Genomic DNA, 25,961 nt, shown 5'->3' with positions numbered 1-25,961 from the left:
AGAACTCACCAATTTATCTTTTCAGTTGACTAAACTCCATATTGAACAGAAAGGGTGTTACTCAAAGAGGCCAAGACCACAGGAAGTCAAAAAAAATATCAAAAACATTCAATCCTCAAGAGGCATTCAGGAGGGGGGAAAAATAGGGCTCATCTTTAAATATGTAGGCTCTCACTCATTTTTATTTTTCTTTCTTTTCCAACTGTTAACGAGTAGGGGATCAGGGAATAAAATTTCCTCTCAAAGGGATCCATTTTGTACACTATCTTGCCAACTCCCATTTAGAAATGAACAAGAAGAATCAATCTGTCCAAAATTTGAGTTGTTACACAGAAAAACACAATGATGCAAAATAAAACATTGCAGAACTGGCTCATTTAAAAAGAAACTCATATCAAAGTATCTTGTGCAACAAAGAGTACATACAATGCCAAACAATCCATTTTTAAAAGAATGAAACTTGGACCTCAAAAGTGCATGGTTCCAAATATGATTAGAAACATTAAAACTAATACTCAAATCCAATAAAAAAACAGAGAGCTAAGGGCTTGAAAAACATTCTCAAGTGTTGAACACTCAGTTGCCAAAAAGCAATCTGAAAAATATTCACATAAAATGTCCACAGGAACTTAAGTTTTTATGGTGCAGGACTAAAACCATGTCCCAGAATAATTAGACCATGTGCTTGTAATTTGCAGGAACTCTATTTTTCACTTACTATCAGAACTGTGACATCACAAGCATCAAATATTTGATCAGCATTCAGGAAACCTGGCAAATGTTTACTGTGCACTTCAACAATGATGCAAGCCTCAAAACCAAATCCTTATTTGGTGCCTGCAGCCAAGAATTATTCAACCCGGTTAGTTATTAAGGAGAAGAAAAAAAAAACAAGTTAAAACGTAATGAGACTCAATGAATGTGGTAATTTTATCAAATCTGTCCTAAAGAGCTTTTGGAAACTGGCTGAAAAATGTGAACTTTTCACATTTCTCTCTCTACACAAAATCTTCTAATTCTATCAAACTTAAGATGATTTCCAAGGTCACTATAATTAAAATGCAACTGCTTTAGAAACACAATATCAGGCGCAGGTACCTCACAGGAAAAAAACCCACAACTTTGGAATTTGCCACATACTTTTTCTGGAAGCTGGGATTCAACTTCTTTCTTCAGCCTTCTCAGTAAAAACGGTCTCAGCACCTTATGTAGACGCCTGATGATCAATATAGTTTCTTCTTCATTTAAGTCCACCTACAAGAGAATCTTAGATGAATGTGATTTTTTTAAAAGGATGTTTCATGTATTAAATGTGTTATACATACATTATTAGTTTCAATACATGATTGAAATTTTACCTGTATTAAGGCCGGGTTTCTACCTGTCATTTACATCATAGGATTCTTTTCCCACCTGCCTACAGGCTGGTAATAAAATGGCCTCTATGGGAGTCTTTGACTTGATGCCAAGTTCTGCAGAAAATGGTCCCAGAAGCCACCAGTTTTAAATAAGTAGTGTTAACAGCCCAGAATGTTACAAGATAGGATTGCAATTAAAGGATGATGGAAGAATGGGACAGAAAGGAGAAAACGGGCAACAGTTAATGTGTTCTCACTTAAAGTTGAAGCATAAATTTAGGCTTAACTTAGGTTTTCTCAGCTTTAGAAACAGACTGAAAAAAACAAGGCCTTGATCAAGAAAAGAGGAAGAACAAGGGTAGATCCAGTGTATGCTGGTGCATCTCTATATTCAGTCTCTTCCTTTTCTTTGGCCTCATTTTGTTCAAGTTTACTCATATGTATAAAATCCTTTGCTTTCTCTCTCACCTTCTTCTATTAACCCTTCTGGGGCAGAGTAGTGTGACACTGCTTAAACCCAGTTAATTACTGACAAATGGCAAATGTACCTCTACAATATCTCAAAAATTAGAGGAGTAAGTAGTTCAAACATAAATTTTCCTAAAGCATTCTGCCGTGGCTTTTCATTCCCGGACTTAGGAAACCACTAATCAAAATGACATGTACCCGTTTCTTTTCTTGCAATGGCCCACGTCTTCCTTTCATAAATGGCTCGAAGAGAAGCCAGTTGAAGAAACGAAAGGGATACTAATAAGAAATCTGAAATGGCTACACTAGGATTTGAGGAGTATTTATAAACACAGAAAACCAGAGCTCATACTAAAATCTGAAAAAGTGTACAGAAAATTAATGTCAACCAGTTATGTTTTACACAAAAACTTTTTAGTTGGAAATATTTTAAAGAGCTGCCCCGATTTATAGCAAGGAAATATTTGTTTTTAAGGTTTGTGTTCAGTTGGCTGGATGGGACTGATTAAATAAATTCAACAAACATCTCCACGTCCATCTTCCCTGTGACTCATTAGTTATGCTCACTCACCAGTCTGGAACATTCTCTGGAGGCCTGGTTTACATGTTGACAAAAATACAGAGGGGTTAGGACACCCCACGCATCACTAAATCCTTTTCCTTGGGAGGGAGAAAAAACCCTGAGATGAGAACATGGGCCCTGACCAATCAGCTCCTAAAGGAAGCGACACCATAAACACCTAGAGAGGTTTTTGGGGGCTCTAAGATTCTCTGCTTTAGGCCCAGACATTTCATTTCATTGTCATGGAACGGAAAAAACAGAAGTTAGACCGCACCCTTTCTCCAGTCATGGCAAATGGAGCATTAAACCACTGTTCAAATGTGCTGCAACTCTTAAAGATTGTGGGGAGCAGGAAGTTGAGGAGGGCCCACAGTTCAGGAAGCTTATTCTGCAGTGGGGTCCCAGTCAAGAGGATCCTCCTCGGGGCCACGTAGTGAGTGTTCAAGACCTGCGTCAGCTTGCAGTGGTGATTCTTCATCCGGTGGCCTTCGTCCACTATCATGTATTTCCACCGAATCTGTAACACAAGAGGAAGGACCAACATGGGGCAAGCGACAGCAAACACAATGACTCCCAGTAGGCAGCTGGTGATGTGGAAAACCAAAGAACCCACACTCGGCACATGATACAGTGTGATATTCCTTAAGATGAAAGAACCTCAACAAACAGTCCCTTTCCCATGCCTGATAGATAACACCCTTTAGTAACGGAATGTTAAAGCAAAAATGTTCCTTAGGGGCCAGGTGATTCCAAACCACCCTTTACAAACAAGGCAACTTAGGCTCAGAACAAAATGGTTCCAGCACTGCTCATCAACAGCAGGGCTGGAACTAGTTCTCGTTATCTCCCCATCCACTGTTCCCCACACTACACCGTGACAGCTACCCCAGGTGTTACGGTCATGCTACCTCTGTACATGTAAGTAGAGAATACAGCTCTCCATTTGAAGCAGACGTTAATGACTGGTTTTTCCAAGATGGCAATAGCAGATATCTATGATCCTCTGGGCTTCACGCCTTCTTTTTACATTGACTGACTACAAGCTTTAAGCCTTGGCTCAGTGTTGTTGTTCTTAACTTTGAATTAGTTGCTAACATTTAAAAGTTGGAATATTTCACATAAAAATCTGGACATCCAGCTTCTTTAAAAAACAAGATCTGGCAACACTGGGCTCTCTCAGTTCACACATATGTCTTACCTGCCAGGCCTGTGGAAATTTGGATCTGGGACTCTTGATGTAAGATATCTAAAGTGAAAGGCTATAGTCACTGGCAGAGAGGGCAATGTGAAAATAGCATTCCTCCATTCATGCCAAAACAGCAGAATTAAAATACAACTGTACTCCCCAACATGATAATCACTTAAAAGGTCAAGACTGCCCATATGACACGATCCTACTTGCTAAGGCTACACCCAGTCCCTTCCTTTCATACCACACCCATCAGCCCTCTTCAAGATCACTGTTCCCAATTTCCTAAAGTGAGAACAATGAGGAATGTTCCACGAAGCCATGTGTTCCCTACAAAACTGCTGCAATGGCCAAGAATAGCATCTGGTGATCAGATGTCCCCTGATCCCACTGCAAAGCTCCTAGAAAGAGGAGGGAGACGAGCGAAGTACTCTATACAGTCCCCACCTTCCTCATTAGAAGCACCAATAAAGCCAGGGGGAAAGAAGGGAAATCATTAGTCAGGCTGGGACATACAAGCTAAAGAAATTTTAGCAAAACTTTTGTTTTCCTCCTCCTCCTCACCTCTAAGGAAAGAGTTCAAGAATAGCTAAAAATTGCACAATCAACTGCCCCAAGTTTAACCAACAGCATACAAAGAGACTGGCAGGAAATGTATTTCAACAATTGTTCTAAATCTATTTTGCTGCCTGATTTAGCTTACGAAATAATACACAAGGAATCAGAGGCCTTTGATTTTGCTGTTGGGTCCACTACTAATTAGGTCTTGCACAAAGGAAAAATTACTTCCCCTTTCTATAGCTCCATTTCTCCAGTAACAAATAAAAGGAACGGATCTCGTTACCAGGCATCTCCGATGAATTTTGAAATACATATGCAGAAGACATGCTATGAGTTTTTTTTTAAGAAGGTCTCAAGTGTACAAACACATTCTTATAGTAATATTGAAAACATGTCATTTTTGACACTGCCAAATTCATCTCTGACTACAAGCACTAGGAGCACAGTGTTGTCGCCAGTGCCATCTCAATTATTAAACCTCCCCTGGGAACACATTTCCTTTCTGTTACTTCCTGTGCCGTGAGGGGATGTCTCAGTTCCCAGAGCAAAGGTTTAATGCAGGGATAGACCCCAGAAATAGGGATTCTGTTAAATTCTGGCTATAACTTAGTTTCAGATTATAGTGCTTTCTGAACACCACGAGGCAGAAGAAATTACCAAAAAAAATTAAGTTTTCATATTTGCTCCCAGAAACAAACTACTCCCATCATTCTATATAAATATGTTAGGAAATAAGGCCATACAAATAGAAACAAAATCCTATTTTGTAGCTAAAGGATAACTTAAGACATACAAATTACGTATAGGTCTCAGAGAGAAAAGAACTCTTTCTCAGCTCCAAGTAAGTAATTCCTGAAATAGCCCTAAGTAATGCTGAAAAATAGGAGCCCGTTATTTTACCAGGAAAGACCTAAAACTGGGAAAGCACAAAAGCTGCAGCTCAGATAAATGTTCACATGGAGGAGACCATATGGAGAGGTGCCTACTTGTCTGTAGAGAAACAAAGCACAAGGGAAATGAAGTTACGCTACTGACAATAACCCAGGGCAACAAAAACAATTATTTCTTTCACAAGCTCGTTCAGGGCTGTTGGAGGGAAAAGGATTGCAGAAGGCACCCAGGTGATTTTTTTTTTTAAAGATGCAAACCCACTAACTCTGAGAAGACAGGTAAGCATCCCAGGATCAAGCACACGCAACAAAAAATCATATAACACACATCCAATTAAAGCCCATAACCAAATTATATCTGACTCTTTGGGGGAAAAAAAAGAGAGAAAGAGACAAGCCATCTAACCATCAAATTACACTAGTGAACATAATTTGGGAAATACTTTATACCTCAGCATGATGGCCCATAATTAGAGATGAAAGGATGTTTTTTAAAAAAACATACCTTTGCAAGAATGTGCTTGTCTTTGATAATGTACTCATAAGTCGTCAAGAGGACATTGAATTTGCCGCTCCGTAGCTGGGGGACAAGGGAGCGACGCATGGCAGGCGTACCCTGAATGGAAAGAAAATGTACCTATTACCCAAGGGAAGTAAGCATGGGTTCTTCTCCCTTTTCACAGCTTAATGGAGCACAAACACGTGACTGAGGAGTGTGCCTATGTGCATTATCACATACAGACCCATTATCTATGAAGAAAGTGCTTATCTACATCACAAGCCTCTTGACACTTTTCAGAACCTTATAGAGAGGCTTTCCCAATGAGGACCCAGGGAGGGAAAGAGAGAAAAGGAAATTACAGTGCCCTTGTGGTAGTAGGGAACCCGCTGCTCCGCTGAAAGGCTCCATGTCTATGGGAGAGAATACAGCAGGCAGCCCGGGCGCCTCGGTAATTGCCTGACTTTGCAGGAACAGTCGGCACGGCAGCAGCCGACAGTGAACCAGTCAGAGGCACACAGAATGTGCAATATTTGTCATTTGTATTGCTCTCATCAGAAACCTTGCAATGTGATAATTAACAATTTTCTTCTGCATTTCACTATCTGAAAGTAATTATGGTTTATTACAGTAATCTTCTTGGGATGATTAACTCTCACTGTTTAGTGCATGATGTACATGACAAAACTTTACAGCCGAATACAGTCCACAGATGTGCATATGGAATGAAGAAAGTATGGGCTATTTTTTGCTTTTCTACATTTATACATAAATACAGCATTCCAAACCTTGTAAGAAATTTTCACCACAGAAGGAGCCCATTTGTCAAATTCGTATGTCCAGTTAGAGAGAGTCCTATAGAACAACAAAAAAAAAAACAGAAAAAAACATTTGTATAAAAATCGGTGGTTAAAAAAATATTCTTATTCATTTTCAGGCCTCATGTGGAAAAGGCCTAGAGAATACAAAATATCTCAAATACATATTTATTTTAAAGGTGTGGAAATAAGAGATAAGTTAGAAATAAGCTGCCACAGATCACGGCATGTTTGTGGCTCATAAAAAAAATCACATAAAAAAATTAAAGGGCAAAAAACTAAATTTTAATGCAGTATTGAAAAGCAGCAATTGCCAGTGTGATTTTGTGAGTCTTTAGAAATAGCCATGTAAGTCTGGAGAACAGCTGAGTCAGGAAAAAGAAATTACAAAACCACATGAAAATATTAAATAAATCTGCTAAGAGCGGAAGGGGAAAAAATACTGAATGACTTTTAGAAAAGATCCTGTCAATTGTTACTATAATAAACAAGGTAGAATTCATCAAGTATAAATAACATGCAAAATAGACTTAAACTACAGGATGTCTAAATACTATGGATTCAGATAATCAGGATAAAAAGTCCTGCAGAAGTAGTTATTTAGACAAATTTTGAAGAAAAGACAAAAAGAGAAACCTTATTCTTACTCAAGGTCCAAGTTTGGGTTAGCAAACAAGATCTCAGGGAATAAAGCTGTAACCTAACACCCAGAGTGTGATACACTAAGCTCCAAGGGAGGATGCTGTGAATAGTTATCCCTTCTCTTGGGAGAATCCAGTAAAGACCCACAAAGAACCCCACACTGGGCGAGGCACTGGGAATATGACGGTGAACAGCAGACACCTGTCCTAAGGAAACGGCAAAATCACTGAAACCTAAACTGCACTTACTGAGGTCAGTTTAGTGTAAAAGTTATGGTTATGATTTTTATTTAGGTTATGTTTTAAAAGCTACATTGAAGGACGATTTAAGAATATATAATTACAGAAAAAGACTTGTGGAAATGGAACAAGGAAAAAAAGTAAAGAATTAAGAAAAAAACACAATAAAAAATTTTTCTCCTTAGTGAGTCACTTAAAGAGTGATGACGAATAAGACCCACTTTGCGCGGGGCAGGCTGTGTAGAGTGCAAGGCTAATGGTTGATAAATCACTTGGTCGCATGCTTTAACAGCCACACAGGGAGGGAGAGGAATGGAAACCTAAATTCTGAACGCATGTTCTTGGTAATCTGCTACATGCTACAATTCTGCCTTGAGTGAAAAACAAGGACAAGCTACTAATAGGGTAATCTACAATATACAGAAAGATAACCGCGGAATAAATGACTTTACTTACGAAAGGGGAACAATGATGAGATAGGGGCCATTGAGTCTTTTGTGCTCCATCAGATAAGTGATGAGTGCAATGGTCTGAATGGTCTTTCCCAGCCCCATTTCATCAGCTAAGATTCCATTCAAATTGTTATTATACAGTGAAACCATCCATTCCAGGCCCTGGAGCTGAAATAAAGAATAATGGCTTCAATTATCCAAGATCTGCACAGGTAATTAATACTAATACAACTCAAGTGAGGCTGTGACTTCTTAACTCCTTGGTGCTGTATTGTGGATTTCCCACAGTAGGAAAGTCGGGAAGCACCAGCAGCACAAAAAAGAATTGAAAAGATGAGCCAGTAATCATCCCTGCTGTTTGGCAGGTGCCGAGTGCCGAGTGTTAATCAGATTTAGCAATGACGGGCTGCAGCAAACTGGGGGGTTTGAAGCAGTTTTGCCACTCATCCCTACTTAGCATTTCACAGAATTATTATAAATGAAGAAATCCAAACCAAAATCGACTCCAACTACTCCAAGAACAAAGGCCAATGTGAGGATTAAAGACAAACCAGAAGGCAGGTTTGGTACGCAGGTCACAGATCAGTAGAAACACTGCCTTCCTGGAAATGAACAGCCTCTCCCCAGGATAGGGGCTCCTGAGCAAGGAAGCGGGGTGAACAGGGAGCCAGGGGACACCCTGCTGGGCCCCAGGAGCACACTGAGCTCTCTCCTGGTGGAGTGAAAGCGCCCAGGCAGCACACATGGAAACTGCAGTGTGGCTATCCCCACAGGCAGCAAACTTTGAAAGCTTGTTGTCCGGAAACACGTTCAACATACATCTAAAGTATGAAAGCACTGCACCAGAGACTCAGCTTTGGATTTCCCATTTTAGACCCCAGAAAGGTTGGGAGAAAATATAAAATAGCTAAACCTCCCCTCCCTCCACCCCAATTCCCTCCCACCATTGCACCAAGAATACTAAGTTTAAATGGTAGGAGATAAATTACATATATACACACACACACACACACATATATATACTCACAAACATATACACACATATATACACACACACACACACACACACACACTTATTTTTTTCTCAAGACAATTTAGCTTCCTAATGAAGTTATGCTTAGGGAAATGTTACATTAATTTGTTTTATGTAAGAACAAAGTCCATTTGTTTTAAATATTTATTAAATGACTATCCTGTGCCAAGGACCAGCAGACAGATACTTAGGTGTGTAAGGAGTGTAAGGAGTCAAGGAGGAGACAATAAGTCAACCACCCATTCATGGCGCCAAGACCAGAAGATGAGAGAGAAACAGGAAGATCATCTGTGAGAGAAGGGAAAAAGACTGATGAGAAGGGGGAAGGACTGGAGACCACAAGGAAGTGGGAGGAAGAGCCGTGTGTCAGCAGCATGTCCCCGAGATCACCAGACCGTTAGGAAAGTCAGCTAAATGCCAGAAAATACGGATACTCAGTAGTTTTTTGTTTTTTTTTTTTTTTCCACATGCAAATTGGTAAAGGGACCTACTTTTGCACCTGGATTGTTCACAGATAAAGAAGCAGAAACTGGCAGCAAGAAGGGACCAGAAATCTACCAAAATTGTGGGAAGTGATTTGGACTTTCCCAAGTCATGGAATTGGGGGGTTGGATATTAAACTGAGCCTATGTAGTGCTCCAGGCAGCAGGTCAAGGTTAAACATTTATTAATTATATAAAAGCTTGTCATGGAGCGAGAAGATGCAAAGCTTACTCGTGGAAAGAGTGATCTGGGAAGGTTTTGAGCCACGACTTGGACTGGTTTGTGAGAAATGGGAAGGTTCCCATCAGGCAGGTATGGGCTGCTGTATTCCAGGAAGAAGGAACTTCATGAGACAAAAACTCAGAGCAGGAAAGTATAAGGCATATTTGGGAATCCACAGCAATCCACATACGGAAGTAGGAGGAGATAGGTTTGGAAAGGGAGTCATGAAGAGTGCTTTAAAAGATGTTGGATGGCAGAAGGAAATCAATGTGGCATAAAACATTACTTAGGAATAATCTAAAAAATGGACCTCCCATATATAGACAGACCAAAAAAAAAACAGTCTAATAATTCATACTATGAGTTTGCATCTGTGTCAAATCAGATGAAAACCAATCTGGACCTCAAGAAAGTGACATTGTCTTTGGAAAAAATGTGATGGTACTAAGGCCAGAGCAGTGGTTCTCAAAGTGTGTTCCAGGGATCCCTGGGGGGGGGGTCCCCAAGACTTTTTCAGGAGGTCCACAAGGTAAAAACAATTTCCATAAGGCAAAGGCAGTATTTGCCTTTTTCATTGTGTTGACTTTTGCATGGATGATGAAAAAGCAATGGTGGGTAAATACCACTGGCCCCTTAGCACTAATCAGAGATGCAATTCTTTAACTGTAGTCATTGCATTCTTCACAACATGCAATGGCAGTAAGCACAGAGTCAAATTCTCTTAAGAATGTCACTGATGAGGTAGTCAAAGTTTCTAACTTCAATAAACCGTGAATCTCCAGTGTGTGTGTTTTTAGCATTCTGCATGACAAAATGGAAAGTACACATAAAGCACTTCTGCTGCATAACATAGTAAGATGGTTGTCTTAAGGGAAGGCAGTGAGCTAACATTTCTGCTTTTCTCAGGTACATTCTTTTTAAGTGAAAGAAGGACTGGTTACTCAGACATGGGTATTGCCAGATATTTTCTCTAACCTAAGTGAGCCTGTTGCTTTAAGAAAAACAACTGAGGTATTTATTGCCAATGATCAAATTCAAGCTTTCAAATGAAAATTAGAAAAATAGAAAATTTGATTCTCCCATCATGAATTTGACAGCTTCTCAGTCCTTAAAGATTTTTCTGATGAGATTGGGCGATACCAATGAATGCAATTTTTTATATTGTAAAATGAGATGTCAACATTTGAAATACCTGTACAGCTCAACAGACCAATATTTTCCAAATGACCAATGCATGATATTCAAAGAATCACGCATGGGGAAAATATCCTTTCAAAAATGAATTAATGGATTTTTAACTTAACAAAGTATGAAAAGTTCATTGATGTGATACGATTCACACATGGTTCCACATTGCAACTAAATTTATGAAACTCTAATTTGTCGAGTTTTAGTGTAGTATCACTCTCTTTCCCTACATAGCTGCTTGAGGCTGTTTTTCATAGACTCCAACCAAATCAACAAATGACATCCCAGTGAATGGAAAAAGAAGGAATGAGAATCCAGCTGTCTTCTATTAATCTAGACATTAAGGGGATTTAAATGTCAAATAATGCCACTCTTCTCACTAAATGTATTTTTCTGTTTTGGAGAACATAGTTATTTCATATAAAATTGTTACTTATGTTAATATAATTATATTAAAGTTATATAATATATTATACATATTGTTACATATATGTAATGTATTATTATTTTAAATGAATTAATATTTTTTAATTTCTCAGTTTTAATTTCTGATATCATAAATATTTATAATTACAACCCACATAAGCAAAATATTTTCAAGGTCCTCGATAAGTTTTAAGAGTATAGAAGACCTGAGACCAAAATGTTCAAGAACCTTTGGTACACAAATCATGTACTTCCTCAAGTGGATTCCAGAGGACACGAGAAGCTGTTTAATAAGTGATATATAATGGAGGACTTGGTGGTCAAAGAAGTTTGGGAAATAAGACGTTACACAAATTGTTTTATTGCAGGATGCTAATGCCCAATTATAGATTACATGACATCTGTGCAGAGTCATTAGCGTGTGGATAGGCATCATGGACTACCAAGAGGGGCCACTGTAAGCTGATCCTATGTGTGGTGGACTTGGAATAGTACTGGATTATACCTATTATTAGTAATAATGACTCCATTTCACTCTCCCAAGTATCTCAGTTTGGAATAGTAAATTATATAGAAATTTTAGTTAGAGGTGATAGTATTTCCTATATTTATTTGAACACAGGACCTTTTCTTTTTCTTTTTGAGAAACAGCTCATGGAACTAATGTTCCAAGGAACACACTTTGAGAAACACTAGATGGTATAAGGAAAACAAGTGGTAAGAGACAGGAAACAAGAGCTGACCTCAATTCAGTCAGGACAAATGAAACATCTGTTATGTTCACAAAGTCGTTTTCGTCAAAGCATGGATACCCATAATTTTATTGTGCCTTAAAAAAACACATAAATGCAGTAGATGGCTACTCCGGGGGGATTGAATCCAGTGCATGAAACAAGAGCCACAACTAAAAATTTATTGAAATACCTCATTTTACTTCAAGATGAGACATGGATGTTCCCTACATTAAGAGAATGTGGCTGCATATTCGATCTTGAAGAGATATGCAATGAAACTATTCCAAATGTTAAGCCAGTATTTCTTAAAACAAAATTCATCCCAAAACCAAAAAAAAAGAAAACCGGTATGCCCCAGTAAAGAAGGTAAGATAGAAGCACTCTACAAGAAGAATTATAGGAATAATGGAGAGAATTTCAACATTATAAGCAATGTGACCTAAAATTTTTCTCCGTCATCAAGACCTCTTGAGCAATCAACCATGTGTATGACACGCTCCAATCAAAAGATTATTACTTGCCAAGGAAACACAAACCACACTGATTACCTGATAATGCTTTAGGGTTCCATTAATGAGGAGGGCAGACTGCTTCTCCACCCTCTCAGATATTGCATGAGCCACTGTGTAGTAGGACTGGGAGCCTCTGGCACTGTACTGTATGCTATATTCATCATCCACGTCTTGCTTGGCTGTCCTGAGACAGAGAAAGGAGAATCACATGCAGACATTTTGGGTGTTACATAAGTTTGTTCAAAAAATTAATGGAAAGCCAAAAATAGCTGCAATAAGTATGGTTTATCACTTACTACATGTCTTGCAGTTGACATACATTATCTGTAATCCTCACCAAAACTAAGCAAGGTGGACCTTACAATCATCCTCATCTTATGCATGTGGCAAACTTGAGGCTCAGAAAGGTTAATCTGCCCAAGGTCAAATCACTACAATGAAGTGGAAGAAGAACTTGAACACAGATCTGCTTGACCTCAAATGACAATAGGAGCATGAACCCAGCACCTGCAGATTAACACTATACCAATGTTCTCCTAAACTCTTAGGAAGCTGTGCCAGTTTGGATGTATTATGTCCCCCAAAACGCCATGTTCTTTGATGCAATCTTGTGGGGACAGATGTATTAGTATTGATTAGGTTGGAATCCTTTGATTGAGTATTGCCATGAAGATGTGACTCAATCAACTATGGATGAGACCTCTGATTGGATACTTTCCATGGAGGTGTTACCCCCACCCATTTAGGGTGGGTCTTAATTGAATCACTGGAGTCCTATAAAAAAGTTCACAGACAGGAAGTGCCGTTGCAGCCAAGAGAGACACTTTGAAGAATGCACAGGAGCTGAGAGAGGAGCTGGAACATAAGCCGGGATCAGCAGACGCAAGCCACATGCTTTCCCAGCTAACAGAGGTTTTCCGGACACCATTGGCCTTCCTTTGGTGAAGGTATACTTGTGTTGATGCCTTAATTTGGACATTTTCATGGCCTTCGGATTGTAGCTTTGTAAACAAATAAACCCCCTTTATAAAAGCCAATCCATTTCTGGTATTTTGCATAAGGGTAGCATTAGCACACTGGAACAAAAGCCAAGATATTCTAATCACAGACCCCCGGCTAAGGCTTGGAGAACAGGTGAGAGGGCCGAAGATGAGAGAGGTACGAAAGAAGAAAGGTAGCCCTCTATCTTCTATGACTTGTTAACAAGCATATATTTTATCTTGTAGAGAATGAAGGGTTCTGGAAACCTTCAGTTAAGGGGCAGGGGCAGACCAGTAAAACAAAGGTTCCTAAAGCGGAGCCCATACCTGGGATTAAAAGGATGAAATATTAGAATGTCTATTTCTTAGTTTTAAAAATCTTATCCTTTTAAAATTTCCATTTATCAAATTGCTTCACAATAATTTTTCTTTAATAATAGAGCCGTATAAGCAAAGGGATTTGCAGACCCTGGTATAGAGGATGGACTAGATTGGGGTGAGGCCTGGAGCTGGGGCACTCAGAAGGGGAAGGAGAAGCACTTTAAGGTGTGTTTTGGAGACGAGGTGGGACTCGGTGGCTGACTGGCAATGGAGCAAGGACAGAGAAGAGAATGGAGCTTCACACTGGGGTTTCTGGGTGAGTGCTGATGCTACTAAGTCAGGCAGGAAAGGCAGGCAAAGCAGCTAGCCAGAGGAGCAAGGGTGGTTAGCTCAATCCAGGATGGAAGTACAAATGACAGGTGTGCAGCTCAGGTGTGAGCCAGAGCCGCAGGGGGGGTGGGGGTGGGGGGATATTCGGGAGGGAGAAGAGGATGGAAGGAAGGAGATGAGCGGCACAGAGCCCTGGGATCTGGTGGCAAGTGCAGTATGGGCATGAAGTCTGGCTCCTTCCTTAAACAATTTTTTCTAAAAGAAAATTCTAAAAGCATCATCTTCGTGAATCCCGTTTCCAAGGCAGAAAATCTCCAAGAGATACATACTCAATGATCTGCTTAGCATCCTTCTCAGAAACTTCCTCACTGTTGGGATCCAGAAGAATTTTCTCCTCCATTTCCTGCCTACTAGACTCTTCTTCATCATCCTAAGGAAAGAAGAAAGATGGGGAAATTATATTTTAACAAGGGAATCTCTATGATTAGCATTTTCTGAAAACATATTAAACAGCATTCAACTTCACAAATGAAGTTAGTAAATACAACTAAGAGAGGAAGTAAATTTATCATCTATTTAAACCAAGCAATATACGATTCCATTGCTGTTTAGATTTTTGTATCAGAGCACTACAGGGACCCTCTGGGAATCACCTAGAATCCTTGTTCCCAAGAATAAATACGCAAAAATCATGCAGGAAAGATGGGTATTGATCATTATTTAGTTATCAAAGAGCACCACAGACCACGTCTGCTTTCATTTATTTAGCAAAATTCTATTTCCCTCTCTTCAAAACCAGATTTTAGAGATCTTAACATCCTCCTTCTCATAAAAATGTATCTCTGATGATACTGGTGGACTTTCATGGTCCCACATACATTCACTGTAGTTGTTAAGTACGCTGCCTTTTGTGGCTCCTTCACAGCCTATGTTTCTGAGTATTGAGATAAAGACTGTCAACTTGGCAAAGGATTCATTACCCTCCACCTCTCAACCAGGTATTGATTCGGGGTTACAAACAGAGTTTTACATGTAGGGAAATTCACAAATACTGAACATTGAGGATCAACTATACATACATACCTCCTCCTCATAATCAGAATCACTCTCTTCACTGTCAGATCTAGGGGCAACTTCATAGCTACAGGAAAAGGAGCAGGGAAGAGTGTGGGGGGTCAGTTCTTTAAATTATAAAATAATATACATACACACGATGTAACTGATATGATCTATGTGCAAATGGCAAATGCAAATGTTAATTTCAACCATTTCAGAAAAGGCCATGTTGTTTTAATTTCAAGATTTTACAAGGAGAACCAAAATAAAAAGCCAAAAGAACACCAATGCTTCTGCTTTACCCAGGATTCATTTCCAGCCAGGCATCCAGCTGACTTGCTTTGGGTGCTTCTGGTCCAAAAAGGACCTTTCCGGTTTCCGTGTGAGTCACTTTGACAGGGAGATCACTCATCTGACTGCTCTCATCTATTGGCTAGAAAGGAGGAAAACACACATCATCTCCTGATGTTAAGATGTTTCTCAGCTTTTAGGCTGCCCAGCATCTCAAACCTCTTTCTGTGTTTGGAGATTTTAGCACCTTGCTGAGTCTTGGTGGGAAGTGGGAAGCCACCCTCACAGTAGGAACTGAAATTGCCAGCCTCCTTTGCAGCTAGCCTACAGACACAAGACCTTGGCTCTACCAACTGGATGCGCTCCCCAAGGCTCTGAATTAGAGGCTAGCAGTTCAAGGAAGTGGGGACCAAGGAAACAATGGTGCAAGGGCAGGCAACAGTGGCAGCAGCGCTAGTGTAGCGGGATTGGCTATACCAAGCTCCTGCCTCCTCCATGTAACAGCAACCAGACCTGCTGTACAGTATAAAATTTGGGGTAGCCCTGAATCAGGTTCTCCAGTCCTCCTGGGGCTACGATGAGTTAACCAATATCCTATGAATACATTCTCTTCTTACTTAAAATCAGGCATCTCATTAGTGGTCGTTTAGGCTTCTGCAGAACCAGTGTCCTTTATTCAAAACCAAACCACCAGGTATGTAGCCCAATCGCTGGTATGTGTAGCATGATAAAGAAAAAAGCACTACTCATTTGAAACCTAGTGAATCAACCAAGACTGAGCTGAAGGTTATTACTTGACTCTCCATGAAAAATTACTTGCTCAGAAAATTAAGAGAGAAAATGAAATTGCAGAGGCTCTGTTTAGCTTACTTTGGGTAACACATTGTTTTAAAAGGCCTAAAATGCAGGAATCTTATGCAAATAAATGCTTCTGATTAAGGGTGACCATTCTTCTAGGAAAAGACCCCCAGGCAAGACCTTGTTTGGAAATGCTTGATTTGTAAATAGTTCTAGTTATCTATCTCCTTAAAAGTAATAAAATTGAATGTTTAGACAATTCATTAATTCCAAAGATTTTTTCCTAACTTATTCTTAATTGGAGTTCAGCAACAATGATAGGGAAAACAGTATGCTGTGGGTTATCCTCTATTTCTTGTAGGAAATGCCAGAAACAGTGGTTTTATCCCCATTCTCTCACAAAGCACTGTAAGAATAAGAATATATTAGCGATTATCCACAAAAAAATAACCTATTAAAAAAGAAAATGCACACTCCAGACAGTCTTTTTCTTTTCCTTTCTTTTATGTGTGCTAAAGCAAATGGTTGTGAACACCATTACTTTCCATGCTGAGATGACGCTTCCTCCTCATTAATGTAAAAGGTCATCTATACACTTACAAGATAAAGAAGGAAATCTACCATTTACCATCATTTCCTTTGGAAAAATCATATTCCATTATCTTTAACTATTATAATATAGCTTGTTTTATTGCTTATGTCAAGCCTCAAGGAAAATTGAAATCACTGTGGCTAGAATTAGAACTTTGGCAAAAACACTGAATGAGCACAGCAGAGTGTAAAAAGAACATTATTTCAAAACGAACTGAGCAAGATGTCCCCTTTGCAAACTTCAGCAAGCATAAGACACATGTTAAGATTAAGAGGAGGGAAAAAGTTGTATGTCACAGACCCAAGATTAGTAGCTAATTTTCCCAAGAGGTAATAAGAGATAAGAGCACTATTACACTAACATGTTAAATCTCTCCCTGTGCACTTGTTAATTACAGACTGTTGTAAGGCATGCTTAGGTAAGGCCAGGCTTTTACAAATTAGAGTGGTTTCTATGTGTTCTAATATATGGTATTCTCCCCCTATACCAGCCCACTGAGAGTTTCTTACACATTAGACACTTATCCTGATCCTTTCTTTCCTTGTGATGGATTATAGATGTTAAGCACCATTTATTGTTCAAGAGGTTTCTGCATACAATAGTAATTTCAACCTTTTTTCTGCATCCAGGCTGTTCCCGTTCACAATACCGCACATCTTGCAAACACAATGGTTCTAGAACGGGAAGGGGCGACCCCCTAGCCACCCTAATCCTCCAAGAAGATTTATCACAATCTGTGAGAAGGGAAACACAGTTTGAAACAGACTCCCTTGGCAACCTGCTCTGGGTGTGTGCCTCCTCATTGTGAATCTCTGACATAGAACCCTGAGCTTTCAGAAAAAACTCCAATAAATAAAATTGTAGTCTCACACTTCTCGAGAATATTGGCAATAGTAGGCACTGAAATTTAGGAATGTGCTGATGAATATACAAATAGAAACTATATTGTAAACCTATAGAAAATGTCAAAAAATAAGTAAATATGTAAATGGTTTGCCTTGCACATTTTTTATAATTTCAAACTAGTAATTAACTCGGGAATCAGTGTCATATTTGTTGTTTATTTAGCAAATGTAATTCTAGAATCACCTAAGATTCTTACATATTCTATGTATTCATAAATATATGCTTACATGTGCATGGAAAATTCTGGACTTGTACAAAAGAAACTTAGTATTAGTTGACTGATAGCCTAAGATGGAGGTACATAACTTTTCCCTATATGTCATTTTATACAATCCTAATTTTCTGTTATGCTAATGGACTACTATTTTTACTTAAAAATGAATAAGGGAAGAAAAAGAAAATTATTATTCACAGAGAATGGTGCCGGAAGGTATGGAAGGGACTCCACTCAGCAGAACAGGGCGGTGAAGGTTAGCAATCCCTTACCTCTCCATCCGGTCCCAGGGCCGACTCCCCTCCCTCAGCGTTCTCTTCAGCCTTCTGCAAAACAACCATTTTTGATGTTATGGGTAAATCAAGAAATGGGTACAGGAAGGATTGCCTGGCAACTCTTTGAATGTAACAGCATTTCATTACTACCCATCACCATGAGACAAAAACTTAAGCATCAATTCCTTTTACGTCTATTTCTCTTCACAATCTGAGGCTGTGTGTGTCTTATTAACAACTTGCAGAGAGTCATTTAAATCCAGGTATGGCCCAAGGTCAGCACTCTAGAAACCTGTGGATAGTGTCTTCAAGGGCCCAAGGAGCCTCAGAGGTGACAGCATCATGACAGCGGTCAGATTCTGAAACGTTCTTCTCAGGTTTGGTGCTGTGAAGACAAGCTCTGACGTGATCAACTCAACCTTCTTCTCCCCTAAGCAAGTTTTTGTAAAAATGCCCAACAAGAACAAGGCAAGCACCGTTCCCAGGTCATAAAAAATGTTAATGCAAAATTCTTGAGTTCCCTGGATATTTTTCATACTACCCAATTGGCTCTCATGATGCATGGTATTTTCCCACACAGTATAAGGGGGAATTTAATGTAGATACTGTGACCTCAGGAAAATCCTGTCAGCTACCATTTCTTAACTATTCTAATATCTTAGTTCATTAACCTCTATGTACCTCAAAGACAGCCTAAATGAAAAGCTAGGATTATGTCACATTTTGTACATTCCTGAGAGAGTCTCATCTCTAATATATACAAAATAGTCTAAAATTTCCTAAATTTTTACCAACCCCTCTAACAAGTGAGATCTTTCATATCACCTTACTGGCATCCTTATTTTAGAGTTTTTACTGAAAATCTACACTACTTCTATGTATTTAAAATGAAAAGAAAAGGCTTCAGTCATTTCCTTTATCAAGACATTTAAGAAAATTAGCCTTTTCCCCTGGGCCCTTTAGTTAATTAAAATATATATATAATGATACAGAATCAATATTAACTCGACTTTGTTTACTTAAGACATTGATTCTCTAACACATTTTTGCCTTCTGTGAAAACAACTCAATTGTTTCTTGACAAAACAGCTTTTGTAGAAAAAGTTTAATGTTGAAAATATAGTCTTTTATCCACACTGAAGAAAACCAGTTCCACGGAAGCTCGAACTTTGCTGGAGTTCTTTTACGGTATAATTTCTTTACAAAAATATATGGATGTATGTATGCCCAGGCACAAGACATAAAAATGTAGCTTCCACCAAAGAGTAAGAAGTAAAATAATCCTGTCAGTTACAATTTTCCAACATTTAATTTTCTGTTTCTGCCACCCCAAAATGAAAATATCCACAAGCTCAAAAGACAGATTGGCGACCAAAAGCACTAGACCCTATAACTAGGTTAAGGATACACTGAACAGCATGAATATGGCAGAACTCAGCTCGAAAAAGAAACCATCTCTGCTATCAGGCACCAAGGGTTCCATTTTTGGGATTCTCAGATACTATACTTAGGCGACTGTTTTAATTAATTGGAAAAAGTCAATTAATCCCACTATTCTTGCCACACAAATCAGAAATAAGCTACACAGTTGGCCAACAAAGACATTCAAATGAGATCCAATGAATAAGCCAATTTCAAATATCTACCAAGGGGAAAAAGGATCACCATTTCAATGAATAGTACATGAAAAGGCTTGAAGCACTGTAAATTAATAGAATCAAAACTATTCTAAAAGATAATCTCATCTGAATATACTATAGACTACCTGGAGTGTTGTCTAAAGAGTGTCTCATAATCAGACCTTTTCATTACTTAAAATTCCTTAAACTAATTTTAACAATTCCATCAGATATCAAATTCGAGAGGCAATGTACTATTAGAGGTAAGAAAGTAGGTTCTGGAATTAAACATTCCGAGTTTGAATCGCAGCTCTGCCACTAAGTACAATGGACCTCGGCTGTGTGATCTTGAGAAAATTTCTTTACGTCTTGGTTCCCTCTTCTGCACAATGGGGATGGATGATAATAGTACGTATCTCACAGGCCTACTGTGGGACTGGCTCACTATTCCAATATGTACAATCCAATGTTACACGTAACGTGATGGATGTCATGAGCTTGAATCTCCCCACAGAGAAGGGAAGAGATGTTTAGTTGGTGTAAGATCTATATTTCCTAAACAATTTAACTCAAACAGTTTGTTCAAATACCATAATTACATGGAACTTTTAATAGGAAGTGACACCTGGTAGGTTTGAATAGGTTAGTGTGAAACAGTGACACATCCCAAAGTAATTTGGACAGAGAATAAAACATTTATGCAGGTCCCTGTGAGGAGCTGGGGGAAAATGCAGAGATGTTGGGCTTCCTCACCTGGATTGTTGCTCATGTTCTCACAAACACTGAGGACTGGCGGTTTGATGTGCTGAGCCCTCTATCACAGGACTTGCCCTTATGAAGCTCATTACTGCAAAGGAGAGGCTAAACCTGCTTATAACTGTGTCTGAGTCTCCCCCTGAATACATCTTTGTTGCTCAGATGTGGCCCTCTCTCTCTCTAGCTAAACCAACTCAGTGGGTGAACTCGCTGCCCTCCCCCCCTACGTGGGACCCAACTCCCAGGGGTGTAAATCTCCCTGGCAACGCAGGATATGACTCCCAGGGATGTATCTGGATCCGGCATTGTGGGATTGGGAACATCTTCTTGACCAAAAGGGGGAAGCAAAATGAAATGAAACAAAGTTTCAGTGGCTGAGAGATTTCAAATGGAGTCGAGAGGTCACTCCAGCAGACATTCTTAAGCACTATATAGATAACACTTTTTAGGTCTTAATACATTGGAATAGCTAGAAGTAAATACCTGAAACTATCAAACTCCAACCCAGTAGCCATGACTCTTGAAGATGATTGTATAACAATGTAGCTTACAAGGGGTGACAGTGTGATTGTGAAAACCTTGTGGATCACACTCCCTTTATCCAGCGTATGGATGGATGAGTAGAAAAATGGGGATAAAAAAACTAAATGAAAAAATGGGGGGGGGGAGATTTGGGTGTTCTTTTTTACTTCTATTTTTTATTCTTATTTTTACTTTTTTGGTACAAGGAAAATGTTAAAAAAATAGATTTGGGTGATGAATGCACAACTATATGATGGTACTGTGAACATTTGTACACTTTGGATGATTGTATGGTATGTGCATATATCAATAAAATTGAATTAAAAAAATTATGAGGTCAGGGATTTCTGTGTGTTTTGTTCCCTGATGTATTCCCACACCTAAAACAGTGCTGGCACCTAAATGGCACTAAATAAATATTTTGTGAATGAATGAAAGCACCAAGAACAATGCCTTCCATTTAACATATGCGCAATGAGTAATTATTATTGTAATTAGGTGCCAATGTACTTGTGAGGCACAAAACAGTTAAGAACACACACACACGAACGCACACACATTCACTCGCAACTCCTTGTTGTACCAGCGCTCGACGAGATTTCCCGTGAGATTCCCTGTATACACACCCAGTTCTGCTATGTTATCACAGAAGGTGGAAGGCAGGTGGCAGCCTTCTCTGTGGCAACACAGGTAAAGATCTCCCATCATGCTTTGGAGTCTTTCAGTTTGATGACCATCTCTGGTAGCTCTGCTCCCATGAACTCATGTTCTCACATCAGACAGGTGCTTATCTTAAAAAAAATGAAAATAAAAAGACCCTCCCTTTTTGTGGTTCAAAATTAACTCCACACAGAGCAGGACTGGTGCTACTGTTTAAGCTCACCCTGTACAGTCGCTGAGCACCTTGTGCAATGGCCTCGTGCCGATGAAGCAGCTGCTACCGTATCTCCTGCCTCCTGAGGAAGCTTTGCACACAGTTATCTGTGTCATATAATTACAAACATGTGCTATCAGTATTACTGTTGATGCCTGAGCTTACTTCCAGTGATTTAAAATACAAATCAAAAAACATGCAGTTCTTACATTAATCATAATGGGACTGAAGGATCTCCTGTACTGGCTTCTTCCTACCCCTACCTGCAAAAAGTTGGAACCAATTAAGCTCACGTAGGGAGGAAGGCGTGTAATTAACCCAGTCATGTAAGAGGACATGAAACAAATTACACATAACAAAAGATGACTGGGTTTCCCAATTTCCAAGGCCAAAGTCAATTCACACCTCTGTTCAGGAATCTTCACAAATACTCAGAGGCATGTGCACAGCTACCCATTCTCCTTGCAGAAGCCATATAAATCAACCAATGGCAGGGCCAGGGAGAGAAGTGGGTCCTAAGTATGGGAATCCCATCTAAGCTGAACACAAGAAAATAGGCTTCAATGAGGCTCTTTATTTATATTACAACAGCACAGGCTACAAACAGCCTCATTTTGTAAAGAAACGGTTTGATAACAAATATTTATAATCCATATTATAAAGTGAAGGCATTTTATCCCCCAGCAGGTGTTGTTACAATATGCTGAAACAACATTCAAATATGCTGGCATCTTACCGACTCATTCTGCTTCAACGGAAACCTAAGCTTTCAGAAACCCCTTGGGTTATTTTTCCTGGCATTTAAGTGGACCTTTGAGCATTAAGATAGGTGATCAGGCAATAAAAAATGCCCAGGAATATCAAATTAACAGGCATTTGCACATTACTTTAGTTGTGTCATGCAGAGAAAACCAATCGGAACATTTTTACTCAAGTAACTGGTCAATCCAGTTAAGCAAGACTTTAATCCAAACTTCTGGTTTCACTCATTTTGACACCGAACTAATCAAATGAATCTAATCACCATGGTATTGTGTTCACCTATGCTTACAAGCGCCACTACACACGAATGTGCAGATTTGCTTTAGAACCTTTCTTTCACTTACGAAAATCTCCTTGTAGAAGAAAGCTGCAATAAACTCTATTATCTTAGGGGGAAAGTAAGAGAGAAAGGAATTGAGAAGAATCAGAGAGTAACTGAATTTAAAACAAATGTCTTAACAACATTCGTTCTTTGCATTCATACTCTTGCCACCGAAAATTATGCTAAGGGGCTTTTCTGACTTCTAATACCTAAAAAGGATAAAAACACATTTTCTGTCAGTACACTGATCAATACATTACACCAGGAAGAATCCTCCTCCATAACTACACAGTCCTTAGATTTACTTATAATGAATAATAAAATGGTTGATAAGGAGAGAGAGAGAGAAAACAAGAACTTGTAGAAAGGAAGACAGACACCGCAATGAAAAACACATTTGGCCCAGCACTCCCCAATGTGTTCTGAGTATGTTCCTATTAGTATCATGGATTTCCAAAGAAATTTCACAAATAAATAACATGAGCATGGTTCTGCTGGTATACCTCTCGTTGAAAGATTTGGAAGGCGGAATTAAATCTTTATTTTTGGCCTGAAGTCAACAGCTCTGGAAGCTGAACCCCTGAAATGTCTGGACTTTTAAGCAGTGGGGTGGGCATTCCTGGCATAAACTCCTACCCACAGCTTAAGGAAAATCTGTCCCTAAAGCATTGCCAGAAATGCCTGGTTATCATCTGGAACCACTGTAAATTAGAGGACACATAATTTTAAAAAATTATCTTTGTAGGAGTTGCGGGAGGGGAGTAATAAGGAGAATCCAACAAAATCCTCATTTTTCTCCTGCATGCTTCAATAGTAAAAGAATCTGGCACTGTCCTAAAAGACATCCTATCTACTATAACCAATTCATCCTCAACTAGGAAAAAACCCAACATCACAAAAAAGATGCAAATAAAATTTTTGTCAAAATAAATTATGACCATTTTTTAACAATCATGATCCCACCTTTATACTACAGAATTGCTTGCCCAAATAATTAATATTAATCAGGCACTTACTATGTCCCAGGAAGTACTCTAAATGCTTAACATAAGCTTTCCCATGAAATCCTCACAACAAATCTGAGGTAGGTTGTGTTCCTATTGCCTTCCTACAGATGAAGAAACTGAAGCACTAGGTTATAGATTTTTTAACAAAATATCCCACAAGAGAATAATAGCAAATTAGTGTATGTTTTATTATGCAGCTATGAATTTAAGGGCTTGCATATGATAACATGATTTGGACAATGGTCTAATGTATTAATTTAGCATGCTTCATTCTATCTGTACAAACCCTGGTAGCTTCATCTGGCCCCATCCCCATTTGTTCCCTGTAATCACCCTCAGCCAAGGCAGAGGGCAGAGATTTCAGCGTCAGGCTAAGAGCACATAACAGTACATGCATCCCGTACCATTGCAGATTGGTTTCACATAAAGAGATTTTTCAATACTTAAAAAATTATTCCTCCTGCAACATTTAACTAGGTACGTAGAGTTTACTACTTCTCTTCTGATTCAAGGTCATTAGTGGAAGGCGAGACTGCAAACAAGAAATTTCTAATTGATTGATAAATGTATACTTCATAGAAATGGCTTGAGTAGTGAGAAGAGAAAATTAAACAAGGTCATGACACATTAAAGGAAGCTCACCTATTATTCGCTGACAACAAATAAACACAATAAAATTCTTAAGACAGTAAAAGGCTTTCTCTGTTACACCAGGGCCAATTTCTAAAAATCGTACACTAGTTTAACACTGAAAGGAAAGAGTAATCCTTTTCTAATTAAATTACAAGGTCAACCATACCCATCTTTAATAGTACAGTTCTTACAGTTATCTGTATCTTAGTTGTCCTATAAATGTTGCTACCAGCTCAATCCTGTGGGCTCATTGGGCAGAGCAGTTTTCCTCAAAACAGAGTTTATTGATGCCTTAGTTAATTTTAAAAAAACAGCAGCTAGATACAGCTTAATATTTAATACAGTGGGGAAATGCTGAAAGAGGCAGCACAGAATGTTGAAGCTTACAGACACAGAAGTTTTCTTCCACTACAGAGAAGTTGGAACAAGTAACTCTCAATCATTCACTCTAATGGAGGGGAGAAGAACTACAGATAATCCAAAACATGAATGAATCAGCTTCTGAAAGCATCCATTTTCTTTGCACTTGAATAAAGGTGCATCTGGAATTGGGTAACTCACTTTGAACTAAGTCTTAAAGCCCTGTGAAAAAAAAAAAGTTCCAAGAAGGATTAGGAAAACACCCAGTTTCTTTTTACCTTCTTTATCCCACTTCTCCCAGCAAGACGGCCCAGGAAGGAAACACAGCCCCTGCTCCTCAGTCCTGCTGATGACAGGAACTGTTCAAATGCTAAGGATCCTTAGAGCATGCAAGGGAAGAGGTAGGTGGCTGATCATAAAGTAATAATTCTGCACATTCAGTCATATAGAAGCATCAGCATATGCCCAGAGATAACATCAAGGCAGACTGTAGTTGCTTTGGTATCTATTATTCATTTGCCAGGAAAGAAGATTTCACTCCCAATGTGACTCCTAATTTTCCTTCATAGCATTTGTTATGGTTTATAATTATATATGTGGGTGTATATTTGATTATATACACTCTCTCTTCTCTATCTATCTATCCATCTATCTATCTATCTTTCCTAGTAAGTGCTCAGATAATATTTGTTGAGTGAATGCATGGACTAGAAAGAATAAATGCAATTCGCAAACCCAAAGGCAACAGTTTGGAAGTGAAGAGTCAACCTATAGATCATGTAGAGAGTAGACTACACCATGAAAAATACTGTGGCAAGGTCTCTGTTCTGTACAGATTAACACAAAATTATACACATAATCATTAACACTCTACTCTATATCTTTCTTTGCCTATGATGATACAACTATCAAATACCATGACAGAAGTCCATTCATTGCAAACCAAAAGCTCAAATCAAGGCTATTAGCTTTTAATCACATAGAAATGTAGAACATGATCTCGAGTACTCAAAAAACCATAAAGGTGGCCTTTTAAATTTCTGCAACAAACTCTCAAACTGCCATTT

At 38.9% G+C, this 25,961-nt stretch overlaps 1 protein-coding gene across 6 annotated transcripts in view; it reads right to left on the bottom strand.

Annotated features, from left to right (window-relative positions):
* SMARCA2 (SWI/SNF related, matrix associated, actin dependent regulator of chromatin, subfamily a, member 2) overlaps window positions 1-25,961 on the bottom strand; it is a 180,466-nt gene that overhangs the window by 110,177 nt on the left and 44,328 nt on the right. For all 6 annotated transcript variants that reach the window (XM_037798281.1, XM_037798282.1, XM_037798283.1 and 3 more), the window contains 10 exons: window positions 18,037-18,090; window positions 15,266-15,396; window positions 14,991-15,048; window positions 14,237-14,337; window positions 12,313-12,460; window positions 7,683-7,846; window positions 6,316-6,382; window positions 5,534-5,644; window positions 2,663-2,905; window positions 1,141-1,254 (listed from right to left, as the gene is read on the bottom strand). In XM_037798281.1, the coding sequence (XP_037654209.1) occupies window positions 1,141-1,254; window positions 2,663-2,905; window positions 5,534-5,644; window positions 6,316-6,382; window positions 7,683-7,846; window positions 12,313-12,460; window positions 14,237-14,337; window positions 14,991-15,048; window positions 15,266-15,396; window positions 18,037-18,090 (1,191 nt within the window). The remainder of the gene's footprint in view (window positions 1-1,140; window positions 1,255-2,662; window positions 2,906-5,533; window positions 5,645-6,315; window positions 6,383-7,682; window positions 7,847-12,312; window positions 12,461-14,236; window positions 14,338-14,990; window positions 15,049-15,265; window positions 15,397-18,036; window positions 18,091-25,961) is intronic.

This window comes from Choloepus didactylus, chromosome 10 (assembly GCF_015220235.1).
Source record: "Choloepus didactylus isolate mChoDid1 chromosome 10, mChoDid1.pri, whole genome shotgun sequence".
Taxonomy (NCBI): Eukaryota; Metazoa; Chordata; class Mammalia; order Pilosa; family Megalonychidae; genus Choloepus; species Choloepus didactylus.
Note: the sequence above shows the minus strand (reverse complement) of the source record. Positions and strands in the feature narration are given on the sequence as shown.